The 22,554-nt window shown below is 35.8% G+C and overlaps 1 protein-coding gene across 5 annotated transcripts in view; it reads left to right on the top strand.

Annotated features, from left to right (window-relative positions):
* RPGRIP1L (RPGRIP1-like) overlaps window positions 1-22,554 on the top strand; it is an 81,323-nt gene that overhangs the window by 17,556 nt on the left and 41,213 nt on the right. For all 5 annotated transcript variants that reach the window (XM_014942561.1, XM_014942562.1, XM_014942558.1 and 2 more), the window contains exons 7-15: window positions 3,552-3,657; window positions 7,163-7,309; window positions 8,954-9,027; window positions 13,123-13,262; window positions 18,272-18,378; window positions 18,614-18,664; window positions 19,913-20,092; window positions 20,716-20,833; window positions 21,678-22,130. In XM_014942561.1, the coding sequence (XP_014798047.1) occupies window positions 3,552-3,657; window positions 7,163-7,309; window positions 8,954-9,027; window positions 13,123-13,262; window positions 18,272-18,378; window positions 18,614-18,664; window positions 19,913-20,092; window positions 20,716-20,833; window positions 21,678-22,130 (1,376 nt within the window). The remainder of the gene's footprint in view (window positions 1-3,551; window positions 3,658-7,162; window positions 7,310-8,953; window positions 9,028-13,122; window positions 13,263-18,271; window positions 18,379-18,613; window positions 18,665-19,912; window positions 20,093-20,715; window positions 20,834-21,677; window positions 22,131-22,554) is intronic.

Genomic DNA, 22,554 nt, shown 5'->3' with positions numbered 1-22,554 from the left:
CAAAATTAGGTTACTTTCAACCTTTAGGAAAACATTCTTTATTCTGCTACCTGGTTAAGACATTGTTGTGATTGAAATAACTGTCGTTTCCAAGTAGTGAAGCAGCTGCAATTACTAATTACTGATCCATCAGCGGTAAGGGAGGGAGATTCTAGTTATCCTGAGTCCTAAACCCACAAGAAATCCAGTTGTATTTTAAAGCTGCCTTTGCAGCTTCACTACAGTTTCTGTCTAACAACACAAGAGCTGCGTGATGGAGCTGAGTTCATATGCAGTGTACTCCTCGGCGTGATTATTGTTACACGGCTGCAATCAATGGTCTTCTCAATATTTCATTAGAAATTGTTTGGGGATTGTTTCAGGAATATATAATTCCGACTTAATTTTAACTTAAGGGAGAAACCTGGCCTGTGGGTTGTTAGTCTAAACACGTTTTCTTAATTGCATAATTTTAACTGCATTTAACTTGAATGTTTTTAATTTAAAGATGGCCAAAACCATAATAACCTCATGGTTTGATGTCTATGATACACAGTGTGCAAGTTAGAATATTAAGTCTAAACAATCACATTTTTCAAGCAGCTAGCTTCAAATCAATTAATTGCTCATCATACTTTCCAAAAACATTTTTAAAGCCAGCCCCAAAATGCATTTGTGGAACAGGTACCAGGTTTTTGCGTGTGTTATGGGGTTTTTGGTGTTTTGGATGGTCTTCTAATAAAAAACTTTATTTGCCAGTCAGTTTTAATTCCTTTGGCATCTTTTTGCCATTTTGTTCATTTTGCCAGACAGGGGGTAAGTGATCCTGGAAGTATGGCAGTGATGGTTTTTTACTTGCTTGTTTTCCTTGTTGTGAATGTGAACAGGGAAAGTTTGTGAGCCACGGGTTCATGGGATGCAATAGTCTCCAAGAGCAGTCTCAATATTGTGTTCGTGTCCTGCTCATATGGAAGCAAAGACAAGATGCAAGGGATGTGGTTTAATTAGACCTCAATTTTATTAGCTTAGCCATCTGGGATTTACTGGCATAAATTTGTACAGTGCAGGTCAGGATCCTTTCTTTAATCATTTCCTTCTGGGGTAGGTTGCTCTCAGTCCCCCATTCCCCCGCAGCTGGTCCCCAGCCTGTTATTGGGACCCCCCTATATCTGCTTTGAGTCCAAATGAGAAGAGGTCTGGAGAAGAGATTGGCTCTTTGGTATATTTCAGACATTAACCCCAAACACAATTCTTAGTTTTTTGAAGAGTCACTTTCTCCTAACTTCATTTCCAATTTCAGACTTCTTAATCCAGCTTTAAGAAGAGGTTTAGAGGGGGAGGATGGAGTTTGTGTTCCTTATTTCTGCACTTGCGGCAGAAGACGTGCTAGAGCTAAATCAGAGTGCCCGTTAATTCAGGTTACTGCCTCTAAAGGGGGATTAGTTTCATTTTTTTTTCTTACTTCTGCTGCAGGTTTACCTCCTTGTCTTCAGGTTCTGTGGCAGGATTTTTGGCTTTTTTGGCAATATAGAAATATTGAATAAGCTACGTTAGTACAGCTTTATTCTTATGCATTACTTTTTATTCTTTGAGCAAAATATTGTCTATATCAGTGAAAGGCAGCATTGACTTTTATATCAAATCTGTATATAACCCCTAGTATATCAGAATCCCTGGGCAAATGTTCTGGGAGCAGAATACATCAACTACCTGGGAGGGGAAAAGCTGTTTAGATAATCAATTCCTCTTGTAACTTTGTTGATGGAAAAATGAATCTTCCCAACAGAATCATCCTCAATTAACTTTGTGTTGCCCACAGAATCTGAAATTCTTTTGTTCTTCAGCAATCTTCTTGTCATGCACATAGATGCATTGGATATTTCTTAGGCGTATTTTATTTAAATAAGTAAATAAAATACTGTAGAAGTACTATAGAGAAATTTTCTTGCTGTAGCCTATGATGAGAGCTGAGATTGTGATCAATGTAATGCATTAATAAGAAATTCATGGCACATGCTTTCTGTTGCTAGAAACTTCATGAGATAAAGGCTCTTAACATGGTGAGAGTTTAAATGATCCCAATAAAAAGTAATTTTTCACTTCCAAATTTGAATAATTTACTTTATAACATCAGTACCTCAAAACTGTTTAAATCAAATGCTGTTTCATTCGCTGTTGAAAAAATAGTTAATGTTGATTGTCAGGAGCCATGGGGTTTACATCTGTACATCATAAATTTCACTATCATCTGCTCCTTTTTCTACTTAAAAAGAAGAAAAAAAAAAAAAAAAAAGAAAAAAAAAAAAAAAAAAAACCCCCCCGCTTAAAAAAAAAAAAGGCAAGGAAAAAAAAAAAAAAAGCCCCCTGCTTAAAAAAGAAGGGGGGGGAGAAAAAGCCTTTGAAGGCATTGGAGCCTTTTGTTTGATGTGTGGAACAAGATTAATAAAAACGTGCCACTACATTAGCTTTTAAATAGCTAGCATGAGACAGTGCTGCTGTCTATACTCACCGCAACTTGAATTCATGTAGATAACATGTTTTAGACACATGATAGTTTTAGCATTGCATTACGGCGCTTTCTTGCGGAAGAACTCAGGTTTGTGAGTGTGTTTATCTTCTGTGTAAAGACAATTAACTGGGCAATGCCAAAACACAATAGGCTTTGATATTTTACAGAATAAAAGGAAAGTATTTCACGTACTCAGCTGGTTTACAGATGTGTAAGCTTTGTAGTCCATTTTCTTGCTCCAGCATGGCATTATGACAATTCCTCCAATATGTCTAAAATAGATAAATATTGGAAGAGAAATTACCTTTTCAAATGCTAAAGATTTATTTTGATTTTATCATATTTAAATTTAATCCAAATCAGAATTGGTTTCTCTTCCCGTTCTTGAAAAAGCTGTGAAAATAATGGGGTTTAGTTTCACTGCTTGAAGCAAGGGGAAACATCAGAAGTTAGTGGTTATTTAAATTTTGAGTTCTTTTAAACATACTTTCTATTAAACAGTACGTTCTCAAATAAATCTTAGAATTGTAACAATACGGAAGATCTACGTGGATATTAAGTGATTTTCCTGTAGTTAAGACACACCCCCACCTTGTTTGAAGTCCAGCCAGCCTCAAGGTGTTACAGTATAAATTGCAAAGTCGCTTCTTCAGAGCAGTGCTCCACAGGTTTAAACTCTAAGAGGGAGCTGCATAAAAATGGTAATCTGCTGGCCCCGAATACTTGGGAGGATGGAAAATGAGTGTATGGAAAACAAATCATCTCTTTAGGTATAGGATTGTTTTCTCTTCATGTCATATATAGTTTGATATGATGAACAGAGGTGTATTTGTATTGATTGAAGCTGTTATGTCATCATGCAGTAGAATGTTTATTTGCCTAAATTCTGTAATGTGGATTATAGAAGAAGAAGTTAATTTGGGTATTACACACTAACTCTTCTCCCAGATGTGTTGAAGAAAGCTGATTTGCAAAGGATTTCAACTTTTCAAGACAAAAACAATAAGAATTCGTTTTGTATTTTTAAGCTCACAATGCATTTCTTTTTAATAAAATTTTGAAGGCTAAACATTCGGGACAATGTGGAAATGATCAAGGTCCGTAAACAGCTGGCTGAGAAAAGCAACGCTCTTTCAGCAATGGAAGCAAAATTTCAGCACCTTCAAGAGGTAATTGCAATTTGGTCAGTAACATCCCTTTACTCTTGTCACATAAGCATGCATAAATGGAAAATAAATATACACAGCTCTTAATTCTGAGTCAATGCTGAGCACATGAAAATGAACCACATAATACATTGCACCCAAGTTACTCCAAATGTGTAGGGTGCTTTAGTCTGAAATTTTTTTTTTTTTTTTTTTTTTTTTTTCAGAAGTGTCTAGCAGGTCTTAAAGATTTTATCTGCAAACCCATCCCAGACAGATTGTGGAGAATGAACTGAGTTGTCTGGCTGTCTAAAGAGATTCCTGATAGTTTAAAAAGAGGGCTTTGACTTAAATATACTGACTTAATAAAGAACGGGTACCAGATCCCTCCTCATTTTATCAGTCTTTGATAAAGCTGGGGAGGTTTGGCTGTTCCGACATTAAGGCTTAACTTGTGTTCATAAGTTCATGGAAATTATTTTAGAGGGCTACTGAAAGTGATGGATTTTTTTTTTATAAAAGGAGCAGTTTTATGAAAATATCTCCAGAACATGCAACGGTATGGTAAATTCTGTATGGGTTTTAGTTATGCAGGATTTTTCTGCTTCTTCCCATATGTATTTGGAGAGTCACATGTGTATACAGACAGTGGTAATGTGATAATAGCTTAGAAACGGGAGAGTTCCTGTGAGTAGGAATTCTACATGCAATAGAGCCTTATAAGGTGGAAGCACTAGATATCCTTGTAAACCCTTACTGCTGCCTGCTGCTTGATATTTGAGCACGCTAAAGAACACTTGTGCCATTAGATTTTTGTTCAGTTCCTTTATTCCTGTGTTTTTCTGCTTCTACGTTTTGCTTTGCTTTGCTTCGCTTCCCTCCCGCTGCCCTGCTGTAATGCCTGTATCTGCTCTGCCAAAGCAGGTCTTGTGTTAGTAGCTCAAATCTAATTTTTCATAGGGTGAACTATGTAGGATGTAAATTCCAGGGGAGACAGGTTTCACATGGCTTTTTGTGTTCTTAAATAGAAAGCGATAAGTAAACTGTTCCATTTGAAATCATATGCGACTTTTTGGTAATTTACAGCAAACATCAAGTCCTTATGCCTCTATCTTGGCAGCGGCTGAATGGAAACACATGCCTAGGATTCAAACTGGTATTTGAAGACATTGTTTCTAATATTCACAGTGAAAGCTGCATTTTTGAAAAGGATGAGTGTGTTTTCTGCCTCATTCTTTTTTTTACAACTTAATGGATACAATGTTTTTTTCCCCGTTTCTAGTCATTTGAATGTTTGAAACATGTCTACTAAATGTGAATAACTGTAAAATCCAAAATTTCTAGTTCAGATGACACATAAAGTACTTATCAACAGAGCAGTTTTTTATATTTTTTATGTTTATCGTGATGATTTTTATGACTATTGAGTTCATTATTGTCATCTACTTTCAGGTCCTACCAATTGAAACCCATAAAATGGGTTCGTCTTTGAACTTGAGTCAACCCAAAATGTGAAAGCACAGAATGATAAGAGCCTATAATCCTGCTCCATTCAATGATATTGAAGTTTGCTAACAAACATTTACAGGACAGTTTTGCTAATAAAGAATTTTAATGTAGCCAGTTGAATGAAGGAACTGTGTAATCTGCTTAGAAGAACAATGACGCTGAAACTGTTTGGATTATTTTTTTTTTTAATGAGTTATTTGCAATTGACAACATTATTAAGGCATGTTTCCAAAAGAAAGGAAATTCCAGACTAGAAATATTAAATTAAAATCAACATCCCAATTGTTGCCATGACCTGAGTCTTGGGATACTCCAGGGAGAGCAGAATAGAAAACAGTCTGGGCATAATGGGAGAAAAAAAAGTGCTGACAGAACACTCAGATGTAGAAGAATATCCAGGTAAAGATTGCATTTTGGAAAAAGAAGGAATAAAAATAATGAGGGTGAAGTCATGGTCCCCTTAATGAGGAAAGTTAATCCAAAATGGTAAGGAGAAGAGCAGAGATACTGGGGGACTAGGATGAAGTTGAAGCGAGCAGATTTTTCAGGAGGATATTTTTAGTGCTTTTAATGAGATGGTTCAGTAGAATAATTACAATTGTTGAGATTTTTTTCAACAGTTTTGGAGATGAAGGAAAGAGATAAGGATGAAATGGTCTATGAAAGGCAGCTTTGCCAAGGTGGTGGTGGGGAGTTTCTTCATGTGTAGTGGGTTGAAGTGCCACAGGTTATTGAAATGGAAAAGAACTGCAGGAAAAATTGAAGCTGAGAGATGGCAAAGAAAAGATAAGTCCAGTTGGACAGTTGGAAGGGTTAGAGACTGTAAGGATTCTGATTTTGAGGAGAAAGGAAAGAAATTTGGAGAGAAATGAAAACTGTAAAAGTGATTTTTAAGGTGGCCTTTTTTGAAGTTATTGAAATACAGTTCACAGATACAGGACACAGCAAGAGGAGCACTAAAGAAAGGTTGTTTAAAATTGATGAGTAATGTACTTCATTATCTCTCTGAAATAAGACTGACTCCTAATATTGTTTATTCTCTATGATATTTTTCCTTACGGAGAAATGAGGTAAAAGAGGCTGAAGGTGATTGGTTGGTGATTGGCTTTTCTGTGGTTTTTTGTGTGTTTCTAGGCTATTCAGGCTGCATGTGAACCTAAACTATTTGTAAAGGTTTCACTTTCAGCTTCTCCATTTAACTACTTTGTAGGAATATTATATGGGATACACAAAGCTAATTTTTTTTTCTGTCTAGAAACATTAAACATTATCTATTTGACAAATTTTCGTACCATCATTTTATTAAATAGGAGTCTGGCTTTTGGGCTGTTTTGTTTCAAGTCATACTTTGAATGTGATATACATGGAAGTTCTTAATGAATGAGGCTTCATTAAAGCATTGTGGAATGTAGGGAGTATAATAATAACTAATATTCTGGAAATATAGGTTCTATCAGCACCATCCATTTAATATTAAAATTGGTTAAATGTGCCTTAATATAATCCACTGAAGTAAATTAAAATGTAGAAGAAATCATAGGTCCCTCGTTAAATTACCGCTAGCGGGGAAATAAACTGAGTGCATTAGGATTATGGAACAATTATAGATCTACAATTAAGGGTTAACAGAGCTGTGGCAAATTCTGTGATTAACATAACTGTGGTCAACATTCATTTTTGCTTGCTACTGCAGTGTTTTTGGTCAGCATGTCTAACCACTGTAACCACAGCAAAATCTTTTAATTGCTTAACAGATGTATTTCTTGGTCGTTTCCATCATGACTGAACTGAGGGTTTGATGTTCATGAGAGCAACGAGAATGCCACCTTTTCCTGGCCATGTGTAACAAAAGTTGCTTTCAGTTACTTAGTTCAAGAGTGTCTCCTGTTGACCACATTGAGAATATCTATTAAATACTGCCAGAAGAGACTGCTGGTTGAGTTGCAGTGCCCTAACATTTTACTGTGTGATGTATTTTAAGCTTTTTTTCTGGATTTTTTTCTTCCTTCCTTTTTCATAGAACCAGAAGAACTTGAAGATGAGCCATGATGCTTTAATAGCAAAAAGTGATGAACTGAATCTACAGCTTAAAGAAGAGCGGTTAAAGTGCCTCCATCTTGAAAAAGAATTGCAGTCAGTGACTATTTCAAACCGAAGGACAGAGGAGGTGAGATTGTGTTCAAGAAAGCTAGAGTCTCCTTTGGGTAGTACACATAGATAAGGGAAAAGTTAAGGATGGGATAGCTTTTAACTGTGGAAATGTGAATAGACCTTTCAAACATATTTAGAAGACCGACCTGGTGATATATGCACTTTTATCCCATTACATACAAAATCCTGTGCCTGCTGCTTGCATTTCATAGAACCATACCTGGTCTCCATGCCACATAATCACTGCATCAGTGTTTGGCCAATATTTAAGGTTAAAGCATAGGATTTCATGTCAATTCTGATACTGAACAAGTGGTTTGTTAACCAGAAAAAAACATAATGCTTGATTTATTGAATTTTTTTGGCTAGTTTTTCAGTAATATTTCAACCATGATTTGATTACAGTACAGTGCAGCATTACACCTCACTCAGCAGTTCAAATCAGTCACTTGTGTATCTTTGTCTAGTGGCTCTCAGAGACAAATATCATCACTAAGAGTCACCCACATATAGGGCTAAAAATCAAGTGATTTATTCCTCATTCTCTTCAATATATGAGGAGTAAGAGACTATAAATGCACTTGGTTTTTCTTTCATCTTGTAGCAACTCAAGTTTAATTTTTCTGCCTGGTTTACCTGTTTTGAATATATTTTCCAGGAACCAAGTTTATGAAGATTGCCTCATTGATATTTCCCCCAAACCTTTAAATCCTACTATAATGCGTGTAGGGTGTATATTCTGGGTTGAAGTGTCTCGTTGATCACATATGGCTAGTTTTTCAGTAATATTTCAACCATGATTTGATTACAGTACAGTGCAGCATTACACCTCACTCAGCAGTTCAAATCAGTCACTTGTGTATCTTTGTCTAGTGGCTCTCAGAGACAAATATCATCACTAAGAGTCACCCACATATAGGGCTAAAAATCAAGTGATTTATTCCTCATTCTCTTCAATATATGAGGAGTAAGAGACTATAAATGCACTTGGTTTTTCTTTCATCTTGTAGCAACTCAAGTTTAATTTTTCTGCCTGGTTTACCTGTTTTGAATATATTTTCCAGGAACCAAGTTTATGAAGATTGCCTCATTGATATTTCCCCCAAACCTTTAAATCCTACTATAATGCGTGTAGGGTGTATATTCTGGGTTGAAGTGTCTCGTATCTTTAAAACCATATCCTGCTTTAGTACATATTTTAAAAGCAAGCTCTTGTTGTTTCGTTAAGCTTGATAAAAAAATATTTCCAGGAGCCATTAACTAGCTAATACTAATACCAAAACAGCAATAAAAACTTCTAATGCTATAGACTTTTTTGGTTGGTTGATTTTCAGTTTGGTTTTACTTGGGGTTTTTTCTTTGTTTTTGGAAGGCAGAATGTGATTAGATACTGTACGATGTACACTACTGTAAGATGTAGTGTTCAACCACTACATCTTAGTCTCAGCTTCATATAAACAGCAGGAAAAAGGCTGCCTGGGCCAAATGTAAATCCACATGGTGAAAAAAGAGTTATTCTGAAACTTCTAAGAGACTCTCGTATAAACAGAACAAATAAAAGCCTGACAATGCCTACAAATTATTGTCTAATTGTCTTCACACATTCATTGTCGTTTCCCTTTGTGCTGTGCATTGCTTGAAACTTCCTTCTTCATTTTAGTTACAGGAAAGAATAAATGATCTAGAAAAAGAGAAGGAACTCTTGAAGGAAAACTATGATAAACTGTATAACAGGTAAGTTATGGTTTCTGTATATAAAAAGCTTCAGTCCTGTCCTTTTTAATAGGTTTTCATCTACTGTGTGCTTGAATGTGCATATCCATACTGTGTGCACACATGGGAATATATTTGTGCTACAGTTCATCATATCAGTAAGTGTGTATGGAAACTTTTACTGTGTTCCACCTGTATTTCATCTGTTGTGTTGAAACAGAGCAGTTTCCATACTTGTTCTAATACTCTTGAAATAGTAGATTACTTCTTTTGAAAAATCTAATTAAAACACAAGTAGAAGTCACTTCATTTTGAATATCAATGCAAAAAGTTCTTGAATTTGAATTTCTGATAATTTTTTTAGGGGTTTTCTTGAGAGAAGAGTACACCTAGTTAGACATATATTCCTCTGGGTTTATTTTATTTGGGGAAAGATGGTGTTTGAACTTTTTGTACAAATTCTTCCAGCACTTCTCAGTGGGTGTACATAAAGTCTTATATTTGACAGCTTCTCCAGTGTTAATCTTTGAGGGGTGGTTTGTTTATTTTGGTAATAGCTACTATTTCACTAGTACTGGTTCTGCTTGAAGTTTTTGTGTACACTTATCTAAGTTTTTACAAAGGTTCCTATGCATAAGAAATTGTATAAATTGTGTCAGCAGTGCTACAATGAAAATACATTGCCAGATATGATTCAGGAATTCCCTGGTACAGAAACAGAAGTCAATTGACACTTCAGGAATTCCCTGGTACAGAAACAGAAGTAATTCTAGTCAATTGACATGAGCGTATTAAAGGAAAAAATGACCTTCAAATGAACTTTTCCTTTGCTGTGAAACCGTGTGGTCTTTTACACTGAAGAGGATTAGAGAATAAGAGCAATTTCCTAGAGTTAATAAATGCCTTGGAAAGTAGATAAAATGCCTGAAGTTTATTCTCATATCAAAATTACTTATCCTCTTAAAGTTTGTTTGGTTTGTCAGTGGTGATGTCTGTCAAAAAAAATACCAATGAGTAAACACAATACAATGTGAGTGATATGTCAAATAGTGTTTATAGTATTCATACAATATTTATTATCATTTTTGTACTTTCTATGATGAAATTTAAAATTGTAGTAGTAAAAAAGCTGTGAGTACAAGTAGGTTAAAACACTTTTTTACATATGAGACGATATAATCACAATATTTAGAGTTTTGTTTCGGGGTAGTTGGTCAGTTGTCTCTCGGTTAAGTTTATTGTAGATTCCTCCAAAGTCTGATCATGTTATAAATATTTCTGAGTACTATTTTTTTTTTCTGTACTCTTCATGGAGAGAAATAGCTCTTACTAACAAATAAACTTATAACCTTGGCTTGAAATCTTCTGCTCTATTTAAGTCATAATGGGGCAACCTAAAATGATGTTTAACAATATAAATGTAAACATGGTTCTCTCATAACCCAGAAATCTATAATATGGCTTTTCATTTCCCTAAAATGAGCCTTTTTTTTCATAGTCTCCCACTTAAACTTTGATTCCTGTTTCATCATTCCATGTTACTATATAGGTATCAAGAAATTAGAAAGAGAAATGGATCGTTTTGTTTTAACTACTGTTTAATTGCCAACTTTTTCTGTTGCCCATTTGAACAATGTAACTTCACTACAGGTTACCTCTTGCCCAGGGGTGGATAGGCCAGTGTCCACAGGCACCAGATAATTAATAAATGTTTCTTTCTTTTTGAAATGGAGGATGAGACACGTAAATGCATTCTTTGCTAATGTTATTTTTTGGAAGTTCACTTGAAGTTGATGGGAATTTTGCCAAAGCCAGGACTGCAGAACTGGATCTGAAAAGTTTAGAAAGAACAAGTATGAATTTGTCAGTTGACTCTTATTATTTAGTCAGTATCCAAGAAAACAATTCGTTAGGATAAAAGGTTTGGAGGAATTGTTTTCATATGACCTTGTAATGCAAATCTAGCAATGCTTAAACTCCCTCCAAAGGAAACGGTGCCAGATGTGGTTGACCATTTATAGTTACCCAGATGGCTCCAACTCCAGTGAAGTACAGTAAATGTGAAAGAAAGTCCACATGAATTCAAGTAAAAGTAATCTTAAAATTCAAAGGAAGGAACTGACAGAAGTGGACTCAATTCAAACTGACGTAAACATTAACATTATATAGGCTTGGATAAAAACTGCCTTCTAAATTGGTCTTCATTTAAACTTCTGAATTACCATCACAGTAATTGTTAATGATTTTTCTGCCAGCATAGTCTTTTGAAAGACTGCAATAATGTGTAGTTACATCTTTATGTGAAGTAATCGTACCTCAAGATAATGAATGCACCTATAACTAGATATCATGGTCCTTAAAACTTGAAAACATTTTCAGAAGCGTGAGAACTAAGAGTATTTGATGTGTTTTCTTGCTAAGATTTATTCTTTTCTTATGGGATCTAATCAAGCTTTGAAGAGTGGTAAATCTAAGCAATTATGGAACACAATGTATCTCTTCTGTACCTATGTAGTATTATGGAAATTATTGTGGGTTCCTTGCATTATATTCACTGCATATTATCTTCAAAATTAGAGCAGAGTGAAGTATATATTGCTGTAGGACTTTGAAACATTGCTTAACTTCATGCATGCTGTAAGAGACCCTCTATGACACCATAAGATGGTATATGCCTAGAGAGCTGTGTAAGAACAGTATGAGAAAAAGATAAAATACAGAGAGATAGACCTGTTTCTATGAAGATCACAAATCAAGAATATAAACTCTTGCTATAGACTTCAGAGTCTACACTTCATGCTATGTGTTTGGTTTTTTTCTTTAAGTGCATCCTTCAAATGTATTAGATATAAATGCACTTAGTGTACTCAGAACAACTTTATTTAGTCATAGCCATCAAAACAGGAGTTCTCTTTCAGTCAGAGTGTACAGTCTTGGAAGCTATATGGGCTGTCCCTTCTGTGATATTTCTTTCTTTGTTTTTTTGGTTGAGGCTTTCATTACATAGATCTCTGGGAGGGATAGCTTGATAAATAAATATCAGAAGATTATTTTTTAAATGCATTTATAGATGTAAAAGATACCTTTTTTAACTGATGAGCTTCATCAAGGTGAAGAGTTGAGGAACTGAGTCTTCTGTTTTTTTAAAAAAAAAAACAAAACCAAAAACAAACCAAGTCCACCTACAATTTCTGATTTTTCACAGAATACAAAATTGAATAAACTGGTTTATGGTTGGTTAAGATGAAGGACATTTTTTTCAGTAAACAAGAATGATAATAATAATAATAATAATATGAAGACCATAGTTCTCACTGTCTAAATTATATGAAAGCACGCTGCATTGCTTGGTCTTTTTGCCTACTAGGAATTATACTGTAAATTATATAATGTACTTTATTTTGTTTCAATCTGAGTTACACATTGTGTTGTGGTTTCAGCAGTTCTGATTCTGTGTCCACGCAATCCTTATTGCACATAGATTGGTAGTTTACAAGTAAATAATGTGTTACAGGCAAAATAGTTATTCTAGTTTCTTTGCCCAACTCTGTTTTTTATTTCTTAAAGTAGGAAAAAAAGATTACTTTATATGTGCTTCTTAATCAGTATCAGAATTGTTGTTTTACAGTATGAGAAAACTGTTGTCACTTTGTGGTCAGCATTTCTTTGAATGGGCAACTGACTTTAGGCTCTGCGTGTTTCGCAGATTTAAAAGGAATCAGGTGGGTGATCCCAGCTCTACATTGAGAGGTTTTGTATGCGGAAAGAATGGTTTTGTCAGTTGTCAGTTGCTGAGGTTTGGAGTTGTGGATTGCTCTGGGATATGCATCTGAATTCCTTTTCTAGCCCCACAAATGTTGCATGCTGCCAACTTTTCTGACTTTGGAGCTCTAAATTAAGGCCAGTTCCTTTGCTCATCCCACAAACTCTTTCATGTTTTTTAACCGCAGCCTGAGCGAGGCGCCTTGGTTTCAACAGCAGCAGACCAGCATATGTTTACTTAATTCCTGAGACATGATGACAGTGGTCTCTGTGCCACTAAAAGCTTTTTTCTTTATTATTTTCTGTTGAAGCTGATTTCTTAAAGTTTTTCACATGCCACATGTTTTATTGCAGTGTCTTCAGTATGACCCATGAACAGGAATGGATATTAAAGGAACAGCAACTGAAACAGCAAATTGCTGAACTAGAGACTGCTATCAAGTTTGATTTAGCAGACAAAAATGAAATCCTTGACAAAATCAAAGTAGAAAGAGGTATATTTCTGAAATAACTATCATTTTCTGGTGATGTGTGATTCTCCTGTGTGGGAGTTCAGGTATATTGCCCAGAAAAGTTAGTGTCTGTTGCTGGTGATTTCAGAGCTGCCTTTTAAATGCACATTTGAACAATACGCTTAAGTTAGGACTAGCTATTAAGTACAGAAATTGACCCAATGCAAGTTACGTGCTGCATGAGGATCCCATAACTCCAGATGCATTCATTCTTCATCTGATGCATTAATATTTACTCTTTATTCTGTATTTTTCTTTTTCTCTACATTGAAAATTCCTATGGAAAAGAGGACCATCTCACAGTCACTCTCAAATTGTACAGTAAATAACGTTAGAATAGTGGTTTACAAAGTTACGTGAAGCCTATACAGGCCCTTGAAGATGGTTAATTGTATTTCAACTTTGTGAATTCAGAATTTTTTAATATTTTCAGTATACACTAATTTTTATTTACAGCTACATATATTTACAATAATACAGTTTTCTTTCAATCTACTGAACAGTTTCTTTTACATGTGTTTTTCTTGTGCTGTAGGACCACTTCTCAGTGAATCTTAAAGACCTTGCAATCTTTTATTTTTTTTATCTCAATACCTGAATATACTGTAGCAACATAAAGTTTACAAAGCAAGAGCACTAGCAGGAAGTAAACGAAATATTTTTAGAGTTGCTTCTTCAAATCTGTACTTTTAAAAGGTGTATTTCTGTGAACAATCTAATGGAATGAAGTGGGCCTGCTTGTGAAAAATTCTTCGTATGACGATGGCTCGAGTTCAGCGTACGCTTACTATTAAGATTCTGAGTAGTTCTACTTACTTCAAATACCAGATTAAATATTTAAACATTTTATTTGACCACAGCAAGTGTTTGCAAAATTAGCCTAAGTGATACTAAAATAAATAAGATGTCTTAAGCTACAATGATATGAATTTATGACATATTGACAGTTAGAGACAGTTAATGGCAATTTGATCATGTAATGCAAAATTTAAAGTGATATTAAGAGCATGAAAATATTATAGGCCATACTATTATTTGGTTAAGTTGAATGTGGAAAATCAGGGAACACTTTCTGTCGTCTGTCCTTTCTGTGGTCACTGTTTTTAAGTGGCAAATCTTTACTGCCCTTTCCCCAGATTGGCACTTAATTGCTTGTTGTCCTCTTAAACTGGATCACCAGGTTACTACACTTTCCATTTCTACTGCATTGAGTCCATGTTGTCAGACCCTTCAAGGCCTGTGTGTGTATCTAGGATTTGATTATGGCTTCCTGTCTTTGACAAAACTTAGGCAGTGTTTTGTAATACTTAGAATAAATACATTTAGGCAGAAAACAGCATAACTTATTTCACATTGTGACTACATTTGCTCCCTGCCCCCCCCTTTTTTTTTTTAATAATATAATTTTTTTCTTGTTTTTTTGATATCTCCCACATTCTCAGCCATAAATTACAAAAGCTGTTTGGTTCATTGTGTCTTCCTGACAGCGTTGTTTTGTGCAATTCTCAGAAGGCTGAGATAAACTAATACAAAGTCTAAGTTGAAACAATTACTATAGCAAGGATTTGTGTCACTTATCTCATAAATTCATACCGTATATGTCCTCACTTGGTAATATTTATGCCTAAATAATGTTTGTTTTTCATTAATATAATCATTTGCTGTTCATAGTTATAGTACTGTTTTACACAGAGTACACTGTTTACTACTGTTTTTTACAGTTGTCTTGATGGGCAAATATTCTGTGTCAGTTAAAGCTGACATGAAATATATGAGTAAAAATTATGTTTCCCTCCCTAAATACTGTTCTTCTGTTCATAAAACTACCCCAGAACATCAGCATAAATACAGTTCCAGTTTTACCCCATGGGCTACCAAAGAAGGCAATCCTGTTGCCCAAAATTGGACCTAGACAAATAGAGCATTTGGCAAGGGATAGGATAGAAGCTCTTGTACATGGTGGTGGGTAGATGATGGGAAAGTAGGCAAGTTGGCTTCAAAGCAAATACTTTTTATGTCCAGGGAAAGGCAGCTGAACATCAGCATAAATACAGTTCCAGTTTTACCCCATGGGCTACCAAAGAAGGCAGTCCTGTTGCCCAAAATTGGACCTAGACAAATAGAGCATTTGGCAAGGGGGAGGGAGAGGATAGAGAATACAGTTCCAGTTTTACCCCATGGGCTACCAAAGAAGGCAATCCTGTTGCCCAAAATTGGACCTAGACAAATAGAGCATTTGGCAAGGGAGAGGATAGAAGCTCTTGTACATGGTGGTGGGTAGATGATGGGAAAGCAAGCAAAATAAGTCTCCATTGGCTTCAAAGCAAATACTTTTTCTGTCCAGGGAAAGGTAGCGGTGGCTTTCTTCTCCCCTGACGTTGTACCTGGTTGGTACTAGTTGGTCTATAAGAACTCTTTCTGTGAATTTATGTAGGGGGTGAACAAATGCAGAGGTTTTTGCTGATTATGATTCTAATTATTTTCATGTTTTGTGAATATGGACAAGTGTTCCATGTGGAAGACACCTGTGCGAATTGATTTAAATGCTGCTTTTGGATATTGCATATATTGGCACAACATGTATTTTGGTTAGAGCTGAATGTTATTATACAGTGCCTTAGGTGTCTTAGAAAGCACTTACCAGCACAGAGTGCCACCTGCAAATCTGTAGCCTGCTTCCACTTGTGGCTCTGTAGCCTTTCACACAAGCTGCTGTGGAGGTGTTCTCCAAAGCCTTTGGGGAAGTTTTTTCTCTCTTTCTTGTGCTGTTACTGTCATGGCCTGGCTACTGAAAACCTTGATACCATTGTGATGATGTGTTCTTGTGGGATGTGGTCACCAGTGGTGTGAGGATTGCCTCTTCTCTCCCCCCCCCTCCTTCCCCTTCAGTTGCAGCTTTTGGATTAAATTAAGGACACAAGCTAAGCAGCAGCATCAACCCTGATCCAAGTGTGCTCCCATCAGTGCTGATGGTATTATAAGTGGAAACAAACAATAGAGAATTTGAGTGGCTCCTGATGAAAAGCAGTGTACTTCTATGGGAAAACTGAATGGCAGGACCCTCCTCTCACTTCCGCTCCCTAAAGGCTGTTGCAGAAGTATTCCTTTTCCTCCTGCCTCTTTCCCTGCATGTCTTGCATTTTTATCTTTGGTTGGGATGATTGAGAAGCAGCCTGTTGGGAATCTGGAGAGGCAGCATGGGTAGTGCTGAGCTAGGCTGAGCTGGGCTATTGACAGATTGGCTCGTTTTTGTTCAACAAGCTGTTAAAATTACCTCAGTTTGAACAAAAGCTAGTTTCCTTTTACACAGCATTTACAGTTTTGAAGTGAACTTTTTAAGCAGCAAGTGTGAATGAATATTAAAGATGTATACAAAAACTTCTCTGGGGTTCATGGCAGAAAAAGAGTGGACTGAGCTTGCTGCTACTGTCAGAAAGTCATAACAATGAGAGAGGGGTGATGCCTTGTCTCCTTATCCCTGGAAAAAGTGCCAGTTCAGATCTCAGTTTATATTGTAGGGAAAAGAAATGACATCAGCATGAGGGGCCCCTCCCAACAGATACAGGTCTTTCAGGTATGTTGTTTGGGAGAGTCCCCAAGACTGGACTTCACCATCTTTTATGAAGTCCTGCCTTCTCTGCCCATTCACAAGGCATATTTTAATTGTTTTCTTACTTTCAAACTTTTAGCCCTTAGTGTTTCTAATTAGATTTTCTTCTCAATTGCACAAATGCATTACATTTTCCTCATAACTGAAGAAAATTAAAACCTTACTGGTGATTATGTGTTTGAATTGAAAGTGACTCTTGTGGAATCCCGACACATGTACGAGTCGGGCTACTGTGTATAGGAGCAATGGCATTAACTGATTCATTTTTAGAGAAGATGTCATTTGATATATAAACCCTGCAAGACTAAAACTAACCTGATGTCAGTTTTTCCAACATTTCAAACCCCTTGAGGTCAGCATCTCAGCCACCTGTTCCCTGCTGAGTTCAAGCCTCTAAACTGAAAAGCTAATCTATAGAAATAGCTGCGCTGTGCATCACGCCCTCAGGGGCAACAGAAAAGATTCCAGCATTGAAAAGATATTGTGAACTATTTTGTTGAAAGCAGTAGAATGTGTTCTCAACTAAGTATGTAATGTTTTACCAATCAAATCCCACGAGTGCAGATGGGAATTACAAAGGCTAGTACTTGCACATCAGGTTGACAGTTAACATTTATATAATTCTGACCTAAAATATGAATTCATAGTATTTAAGTACATTGTATGAGAATATAACTTTGGGACTTTCAAAAAACACAGGAAAAAATTGAAGGGGAAAAAACCTTGTTATCAAGAGAATAAGGAGTTTGACGAAGGAAGGAGAGAGAAAGCAAAGAGAGTACTTTGGTTCCTTAGAAACCTCAGTGATTTTGAGAAAAGGTTGCTTTTAAGACTTTTCCATGTAGAAGTAGGTATGTTGTTATTATTACATTTTTTTCGGCTAATCCTTGGGTTTTTTTCTCACAACTCACTGAGAAATCATTGTGCACGTAGCTATGCATCAGTGGGTGTTTGGGTAGAACCTGTGTAACCTACCGGGAAGTTTAATGGTGTTTGGTAAGTCATTCAGATTGGCAGAGTTTTATATCCTCTCTACTCCCCTCTTCTCTCCCTTCCCCCAAAACAGAAAGCTGTACTTTGTTGGACATATCTTTCTATTTAGAAATATTCAAAGTGTAGATTTTTGATGCTGTAAGTTCTCTTTTAACAAAAGTAAGAATGTTTTGCTTTTTTTAATCCATATACCTGTATCAGATCAAAGAGTAGTTTTCTGTCCCTCTCTTTCTCTCTTGTTAACATCAAAGTTTTCCCTAAACAAAATAAATTAGTTTCTACATTTTGAAATTAAATTTTTATGCGTAAGCTAATATAAAAAGCAAGTTTATAATTTTTATAAGTATGTTGCATTAAGTAGAGTATTCTGTTCTTTTTCTATCTTAAGATGAAAAGGAAAAGCTGATGCAAGAGAACAAAGACCTGCAGTTATGCTACCTGGAACATAAGCAACAACTAGATGAACTGAAAAATCATGTGAAGCTTTTGACCGAGGTGAACTCTATTTCTGTTTCGAATATGAGGAAAAAATAAAACCCATTCTATGTTTTATGCATAGTGCAAGTACTTCTTGAAAGTAAAAGAATACAGAAATATAGCAGTGTTTGTTTATTCATGATATCAAGCAAAATGTCATGTCGAGTGAGAAAGCATCTTGATATTCGGAATGTATTTCTTCGATATCCATTCACAGCTGATAACACCTTTTCATTAAGTATTTCTATTTCAGGAAAGTGATATTGATGTGGCAGAACTCAATGAAGCCCTCTTGCATCTAAAGGTAACTCACAAAGAATGATCGTTGATGTGGCAGAACTCAATGAAGCCCTCTTGCATCTAAAGGTAACTCACAAACAATGATTGTAAGAGGGTTTGGAACTAGATGATCTTTAAGGTCCCTTCCAACCCAAACTGTTCTATGATTCTATATATTTTGCATTTATTCTTTTTTTTTTTTCTTAACCCCTTGGTTGACCATTACATGTTTTGTACACACCGCCAGGGATTATCAAGGGCTAATTTATTTGTGCATCTTTTAGTAGTGAATGCTTCCAGCCCGTATTTGTGCTTTTGTCATTTTTCAGTTACAGTGAAGCAGAAGGGAAAATGAAAAATTTCCCAGGATGAAATGTAGAGTTGTGTAGATAATTCATTGTAACATCAAAAGTGAATTAAACCAGATTCAGAAGCACTTTAAAAAAAAATATTTACTCTCAGTTAAATTATGATATCTTGCTTTTCCTATAACATTTATTAAAAAACAATTTTTGTTTATCAATTCTGTAGTGTGTGTGAGTGGACTATAAGTGTGGAAGTTCTAAAACGTGATACAGCGATGCTTAGCAACTTCTCTTTGTTAGTTACAGTGGAAAACCAAAAATACCCAGATGATGTTCTAAGTTGTAACTTTATTGTTTACAGTGAAATTGAAAATGAAGTGGGGGAGAGGGAAAGAAATCAGTGAAAAAATAAGTTTGCATTAAGTTTCCACTGTGCCAGTGCCTTACGTTGTATTTCCTTGAAGGAAGTGTTTACTGCCAATAGAATCTTTTTCTGCCGCTGAAATGCAAATGATAATTCTATAATGATAATGAAAAAAAGCAAAATACCCAACCAAACAAAACCCTATATGGAAACTAAAATCCCAGTATTAGTAACAGAAGCAATGTAGACTTGAGAATAATAATACAGCTTTTGTACATTCACTGAAGGAGGATTATTAATTGTATAAAAGGCAAATATATTAAGGGGTTTGTGCTTTCATTGGATAGAGAGGAGTGATTGCTTCTGAATATCTCATACATTTTAATTGGTTCCTGATAATTACAAGATCATATTACTGAATACAATCCTGACACTGGTCTACCTCATTCCTATTTTTTGTTACCTCATGCCCAAAATTTACAAAGTTTTGCTTACTGTCTTATTGTTTTTCCAAAATTATACCCCAGTGTTACGTTTAACCAGCAAAAATAAATCCAAATATTTTGCAGAAGTTTGTTGTAGTAATTTTTCAAATTCGCTTCAGGTTCAAAAGCAGCAGAAGAACGGGGACCTTATTTCTTTGGAAAAAGTAGAAGATGATATCCATAAAGATTTGGAACACTCCATGCGGGAGCTGCAATTAACACATGCTGAAACAGTGCAAGAACTTGAAAAGACAAGGAATATGTTAATTGTGCAGCACAAAATTAACAAAGGTTACCAGGTACTAAACTCTACTTGCAGTGGAAAATAGCCTGATAATAACATATTAACAGGCACTGAAACTTGTAATAATTAAGACTTGCAAATTCAGCAACAAAGCCAGTCTGCTTATCGATAATATAAGATCTGCTGTTGTTGAAAGTATTGTTTAAAAAGCATGAGACCCAAATGACTATAACATCAGCGTTTTAGATCAGAGGCCTCAAACCTTCCTGGGATTATCTCTGAGCTCTCAGCAGGTCCTCACAGGAAAAATAGTTGTGTACTTACCAAATAAGCTTCCTTTGCCACAACACTCTGCTTTTACTCTCTTGCGCTGGATTACCGCAGGTCATATTTTGACTTTTCATTTAATTAATACAAGTTTAAAGTAACAAAATCATTACAGAAACTATTGCGACCATTGTGCTGAAATAATAGTCTGTTTTTCCTAATAATGTTTTTTAGATTTTGCCAAAACTCAAACTGATTTCTGTATTGCTGAATTAAAAATGGCTGCTCTTTTTGTGTACTCTAAATGTTCTTTCCTCACATCTAATTTTATTTTCATTTGTAGCCAAAAGTATGTGCAGCATCAGTGCAGACAAGCCTCACAAGTCCTTTTTACATGCTTATTTTTTTCAGGCTGAAGTAGAAGCAGTGACACAGAAAATGGAACATCTACAGAAAGACTATGAGTTAAAACTGGAACAGTATGTCCGTCTTCTTGATATCAGAGCTGCACGCATCAGAAAACTAGAAGGTATCTTTATATTCCTCTTTTTTTTTTTGATGTTTTATCTCCTGCAAATAATTATTGTAGAATTATTTCTTAGTTCCTAAAACTAGTAGAAAGGTCAGTTCTTTGATGGAAAATAATCTGTGTGATGTTTCATTGACTTAAGTGATAAAGTTATTAATCAAACAAAATTCAACAAAGCAGTTTATACTACTTAGATTTATCTGCTGCTAAAAAATCCTAAAGTAATATACCTACAGAATATTTCAGTATGATGAATTTAAAATGCTGTTTTAATGGCTTCAGTGTGTAAAAGGTGCACAGGAAGCCTGAAATTTTGTGTTTTAATTCTGTAAGCATGTATTTTGATTTGTTTGCCATTTACCACCTGTGAGGCCAGGCGACATGGAAAGGTCTTTGCTGATAGTTCCATCCTCTCAAGATATTACAGAGGTTGAAAGTCAGATCTATTCTTTCTTTCCCTGGCAAATTTAGTTCAACTCTACAAAAATATGTATCTTATGTCTCTGCTATGTTTACATAGTGGTACTTATTTTGATCACTGCATAAGACTTCTGAATTTTTGCTTGATAACTCCCTTGTAATCTATTATTAATTGTTAGGGGTCTGTGTCTATTTTTACATCTATTGAAGCAGCTCCATGGTGGGGGTGTTCCTGATTGTTGTCATTGTGCTAAATGAGCAGTAGATGTATGATTTTAAGTGTGGTGTGGTTTTTGGTAATGCCTTTAGGAAAGTAACATTGTTAATATAATTGAATTATGCTTTTTTCCTGTCGACTCGGTCATTAACTATATTTTAAACAAGATGGTCATATTGTAGCTCTATTTTATTTTATTTGTTGCAGCCCAACTAAGTGATATTGTCTATGGTACAACACCGCATAAATCCAGGCCAGAAGTATTGCCAGGTGATCCAGTGGATGAATTTGATGAAACTTTGCATTTACGAAGAGGCGAGAACCTTTTTGAAATCCATATTGGCAAAGTGATCTTCTCTTCTGGAGCTATGCACGCTTTTGGAGACCACGAACCTGCCACTTTTTGTACTTATGCCTTCTATGACTTTGAACTTCAGATAACCCCGATAGTTTACGGGCGCACCCCGTCGTATGACTTCACTTCTCAGTACGTTGTGCAGGCCGACAACTGCTTCTTGCAGTATGTACAGCAAAGCACTATCACACTTGAAGTTCATCATGCCTATGGCACAGAGTATGAAACGTTGGCTGAATGTCAACTGAAGTTTCACGAGATCCTGGAAAACAATGGGAAGATCCACAGCACGGCAAACTTAGTTGGTAATTAACGTGTTAAGTATTCTGTTTGATGCAGTATTGGAAGTGACAATGAAGTAATGTGTATTTGGCCAAAAATGAGTTCATGTATTACTATTTCAGAAGCAAAAAAAGAGGTTTACACAACATGATATTTCCTGTTGGATGTGCAGAATGTTCTGGTGATTCTGGAGCACTGGAAGGGGCTGCCCAGAGAGGTGGTGGAGTCTCTGTCTCTGGAGATGTTCAAACCTTTCCTGGGACACGTCCTGTGCAACCTGGACTAGGTGATCTCCAGAGGTGCCTTCCAACCCCATAGCATTCTGTGATTCTGGGAGTTGTGGAAAAGCTCTTACAGGTGCAATTTTGCCCTTAGTGGCTGAGGACAAAGATGGCGTTAGTGTAGTGATCTTGAAGTATGTGGTGCTAAAAGTATGTGACATGCTGG

Source organism: Calidris pugnax, unplaced genomic scaffold (assembly GCF_001431845.1).
Source record: "Calidris pugnax isolate Ruff unplaced genomic scaffold, ASM143184v1 scaffold28, whole genome shotgun sequence".
In the NCBI taxonomy this organism is placed as follows: domain Eukaryota; kingdom Metazoa; phylum Chordata; class Aves; order Charadriiformes; family Scolopacidae; genus Calidris; species Calidris pugnax.
Note: the sequence above shows the minus strand (reverse complement) of the source record. Positions and strands in the feature narration are given on the sequence as shown.